Source organism: Malania oleifera, chromosome 11 (assembly GCF_029873635.1).
Source record: "Malania oleifera isolate guangnan ecotype guangnan chromosome 11, ASM2987363v1, whole genome shotgun sequence".
Lineage (NCBI taxonomy): Eukaryota > Viridiplantae > Streptophyta > Magnoliopsida > Santalales > Ximeniaceae > Malania > Malania oleifera.
The window spans coordinates 36135867-36140754 of record NC_080427.1 but is presented as its reverse complement, the minus strand read 5'-3'; the positions used below and the strand labels follow the sequence as shown (position 1 = coordinate 36140754).

Here is a 4888-nt window from a genome sequence, read left to right as displayed (position 1 = left end):
TATTGAATTTAATGAACTTATAAACTATTTAATATTTATTAGATGTTTAATCTAAACTCGTCTGTCACAAATTGCATACTTATCAATCACCCAAGGAAAAGTGTATTCATTTAAATAGTACATAGACCCATTAAGGGTGGTCACCTATATATATTCTGGTCGAACAAACTATCAACATTTCGATTGAAATTATAGAATCAAATTTGTATGTAAGTGAACATTTACGGCTTTCATGTTCAAACCTTCAATTATATTGATAAGTGATAATGCCCATGATGACAATAATGACATACAATTAAAGATGTACAGTTGGTGATCAGTGAACCAACTTCACGTACCTTATTAATTAATAATACATGCATGCATATATAACATCAATGTATCTTAATCTTTATATATGTTTTAACCATTTGATTCAAAGAAGTATGTATATATATATATATTCTCAACCAACTATTTGCATGATTGAGAGAGGAAAACAGTACTCAGGATTTCCCTCACATCTGCAGATCTCTTCCTCTTCCTCTCTCCTCCTCCAACCTCCAGCCTCACCCCAAATAGCTTTGGTCCCTCGTCTTCATCATCATCTTCCCTGTGATCATCGGAACCGGCATCGTCGGCGGTGTACGCAGCCACCAAATCGAGAAGCTCCTTGCACTTCTTCTTCATGGTGGTGAGCTCAGAGCTCAGGACCCCATTCTCCTCCTTCAGCCGCTTGTTCTCATCAACCAGGCTGCTGTACTGCTCGTCCGACGACGACGACGTCGACGAATTAGACCTTTGTTCTTCGATGTCGACGTCAAGTAGTTCTTGTGGTGGTGCAGCTTTGAGGGGTTGTTGCCGGCTGGCCCATGCTTTCCGGCGGCGGATTTCGCACAGCAGCTCTCTTTCGCCCTTCCGGAACAAGTCGTTGCAGAACTCCCACCTACTTGTTGCCGCTTTTCGGAAACCCTGCATTTATTTATTTTTATCATATATGTTGATACGTCAAAGGTTGCATCCATGCATGAAACTAGCTAGCTAGCAAGCTTACATATATACCATGAAAACGTAAAAATACCCTTTTAGATAATAAAGGTTAGTTATTAATTATGTAAACAAAAGAAAAAACATACTCATTGGACCTCCTAATTAATAACATAGAAATTCTAACCCTCTTAGGTTGCCCAGTAGTAAGAGGAGGGACTTATCTATCACATGGTTAATGATTCGAGCTCGCAATCCCTTAAATCATACTCAAGAATTTACCGAAATCTTGGTAGTGTGATATGCTAGATATCCTCAAGTTTGATGTTGCACCATGAGATCCAATATGGCCTGATGGTGGTCTGAAGTTTTCAGATCATCAAACAAAAAAACACTCAAAATCAACCGTTTGAATATGTTTAAAGCTCGAAAGGCCTCATACCATATCCAAGGCAACATTAGCTAGGTTTAATACTATAAAATATATGAATCAATTAGTGTCATGATCAATCATGCATCACGATAGAAATGTCAAGACTCATGGGGGCATGAGTCATGCTTGAATCATTTATTTAGAAATCATATTCTTAAGTACCAAAAATTGTGATGTTTATGATCCCAATTAGTAACAAAAAATACATACATGTAACCATGATTTTGAAAAAAAAAAATTTTTATTCTCATATATATTATTTCTTTTTTGGTTTATTCTTTTATTCTTGTATAAATTCATTTTTTACATCCATTTTTTTTTTTTTTTTTGTAAAGGTAATATTATTAATAAAGGAGACCTAAGAAAGAAGCTTAGAAACTCCAAAAGAATGAACAGAAAAGGGGGAAAAAAAGTTATTATGTTTCTAGAAAACTTGTCATCGTCAACCAGGAAAAAGGAAAAAATAAAGAATACACAGAGACACACACATTGTTTGGAGTTGTAGCTAATGAAGAAGGAGCTAGCTAGGAAATGGGAGGCTGCCCTGCATTAATCAATTAAAATTACATACATGGTCTTGACTAAGTTTCCAGAGGAGTCCAAAATTAATTTCCTGGTCAAAGAAAAAGCTAGAAAAGCAAAGTAATGGGCGGAATATTTATTCACAAGAAATTCCATTCTTCCAAAGTTAGGTCACTGCGTGATTAATCCATATACTTCGAAAGTCTTTTTCCAAACATCTCTGTTGCGTATGCAATTTGAAGTCTTTAGTTAGTTGAATATATAGAATCAGACTTCGGTCTAATTAATTTACTGGCTAGCTTGATTAACTCATACTTCTTTGATTTGGGGTCTGCAATTCACGCATGGGTTAGCTTCAAATTGAAGTTTCTAATGCCCATGGCGACTTTACAAAACCACGTCAAAGGTAGAAAAAATTTATGTTGATTGAAAATTGAAGTTCATCTACTAATCAACCTTCTTAAAAAAAACAATCAAAATAAATAAATTGAAGCATTAATTGACTAGTTAATTAATTTATTTATTAATTAAAAATTAATTGTTGACTAAGAAAGGAGAGTCTAGAAACTTATAAGATCAGCTTGACAATTAGTCTTTTGATTGGTTTGAGTGCAACTTCGGGCATAAAAGTTTTATGGGTGTGAAAAAGTCTTGTTTGGTAAAAGTTAAAATAACCTAATTACCTTTCTTATGTTAATTAATTTAACTTTTTACGCTAATTGATTTTTTAGCATGGTATCACCATATATATCATCCTATCTAATATCTTTGAGATGAAAATTAACTTTTTTTTAAATAATAGTGTCTGAGACGCTTTAACACACGTGATATCGATCAAGACCAGCTCACTGTGATGTGTTAAGAAGATTTTTTTTTCCTTTTTTTTTTTTTTTGGATAACTGGAGATTTCAGCCACCATCGCACCACTTTAAACACTATGGTACGACATCAAACCCAAGAGATGAAAGCCGTCGACCCATTGACGCATTTTGATAATTTACCGAGGTAAAATAGTTTTAAGAAGATATTAAAACTATTTTTCTAACCCACTTAATAAGTTTAAGCTTTTTCCTCATATTTAAGATCTTTAGAGTTCAGATTTTGTATTTGAATAAAACTTTCTTTAAAATCTTGTTGAATTTTTTTTCTGAACCTATTTAGATGTAAATCTAAAATATATACTTCTCAACACCGCCTCAGAGAATTCTTTGGTACATGGTACTTATGGAACTAATGTCAATGCCAAGTCGCAATTTTTAGTTTATATATAGATCTCAAAATCAAAATTTTATGCACTAATTTGCTGCATAAATCACTTTATAAAAAATTTACAAGAATAAAATTAATTGATGGGGGATACAAATTTTTCTTTTCCAAATCCAAATTTAAGACTAAGTGTGTATGTATGAAAAAATATATGTATGTGATGAGTTGAGTACGTACGTAGGTGTTGAGCTGGCGGACGAAGCTGGAGAAGTTGCTGTGCTTGAAGAAGGTAGGGAGGAGATCCCTGGCGAACTCGGCGGGCTGCCACACCACGAAGGCGGTGCCGTCGGGGTTCCACGAGATGACGTCGTCGGTGGCCGGATCCTCCACCAGCATGTAAGTCTTCATCAGGAACGGCGGAGGGCTGGACTTCCTCATCATCATCACCTTCTCCATCACAAAATTAATATTCTCACCACCACCACTGCTACTGCTACTTCCCTTTAAATTTATTTCCGCACCACTATTACTACTACGGTACGCTAGCTGATTGTGATGGTCAGTGCCCTCCATAGATGCCCAGTTGAGGAGACAGAGAGAGAGAGAAAAAGATTTATAAGGAGATGGGAGAAATTAAAGGGAGGAAGAGATTGATGATGATGAAATCACTTGTAAGAAAAGAAGAAGAAGAAAGAAGAAAGGAAGAAGAATTGAAGGAAGAAGGAAGAGGGGGAGGATAGAAATGTAAAACTGGAGTTAAGGGGAGGAAGAGAAGAGAAGAAGAGCAGTTAAGAACTCCCAGTCCCAGCAATAGAAACCCAACACGACTCCACAGTTCATGAGAACTGCAACGCCTCTTCTCTCCTTCTTCCTTCTTCCCCTCCTTAATTTCTCTTATCAAACTGAATTATCTGGTACTTCAGACGTCTGTCCTATATATATATGCCTTCCCCCCTTATATATACACAAGAGAGAGAGAGAGAGAGAGAGAGAGAGAGAGAGAGAGAGAGAGAGAGAGAGAGTTCTCCGAAAAATATTTATATATATACCCACAACAAACAGAGAGAGAGAGAGAGAGAGAGAGAGAGAGAGAGAGAGAGAGAGAGAGAGAGAGAGAGAGAAGTCATGAACATTGCAAGAAACGAGAAATAATATATATATATATATGGGGGAAAATGTATAGTCGTAGCTAGAGAGGTTGTATCATCGAATGAGACAAGTGGATTTTTCTTCTAATTTAATTTGTATGATCACACAAATGGATGCATGTCCTTCCATGTGAAGCTATGTATAGATTGTATTTCCCAATAAAAAGTGTCACTATATGCATATGAGGAAGAACGAGTTTTAAGTATTTCAACTTGCAATTCCTATGAAAGTATGAAATTATTGATACACGTAAAATTAAATATTTTAAAATTTTCATTTGATCAAAAACAATATGGTATAGATTTAAATGGGTAGAGATGAAAATAATTTTACATGTAAAAATTTTATTTCACAAGTTTTTTTATGTATGGGGGTGATAATTTGAAAGGATCATTTACTCCTCCAGAAGGCATCTAATTGTTTTCTTAATTAAGAATTAATACAAATATGATATAACTAATTATATATTTAACCCATGTTGCGTGCAGTTGCATGCACCTGCCTCTCCTTCATTCTTAATTTATTCACCTTGTAATTAACGTGCAAATTTCTACCTTTCTTTTTAAAAATAATTAATTAATTTTGATTTTGTATTGGCACGCACCACGATCC

At 35.1% G+C, this 4888-nt stretch overlaps 1 protein-coding gene across 1 annotated transcript; it reads right to left on the bottom strand.

Moving 5' to 3' along the window:
• Positions 1–228: 228 nt before the first annotated feature.
• Positions 229–4252, bottom strand: LOC131167325 (heat stress transcription factor B-3). The gene is made up of 2 exons (XM_058126094.1): positions 3365–4252; positions 229–951 (listed from the first exon to the last, which is right to left on the bottom strand). The coding sequence occupies exons 1-2, from the start codon at positions 3698–3700 to the stop codon at positions 454–456; spliced, it is 834 nt and encodes a 277-aa protein (XP_057982077.1). The 5' UTR covers positions 3701–4252; the 3' UTR covers positions 229–453.
• Between the last annotated feature and the right edge of the window lie 636 nt (positions 4253–4888).

Bases quoted from the DNA above. Each gene is read 5' to 3' on its own strand.
- LOC131167325 (XM_058126094.1), bottom strand. From the start codon at position 3,700: ATGGAGGGCACTGACCATCACAATCAGCTAGCGTACCGTAGTAGTAAT. The intron at 952-3,364 runs GTACGTACTCAA...AAATAAATGCAG, and splicing joins TCCGCCAGCTCAACACCTAC to GGTTTCCGAAAAGCGGCAAC.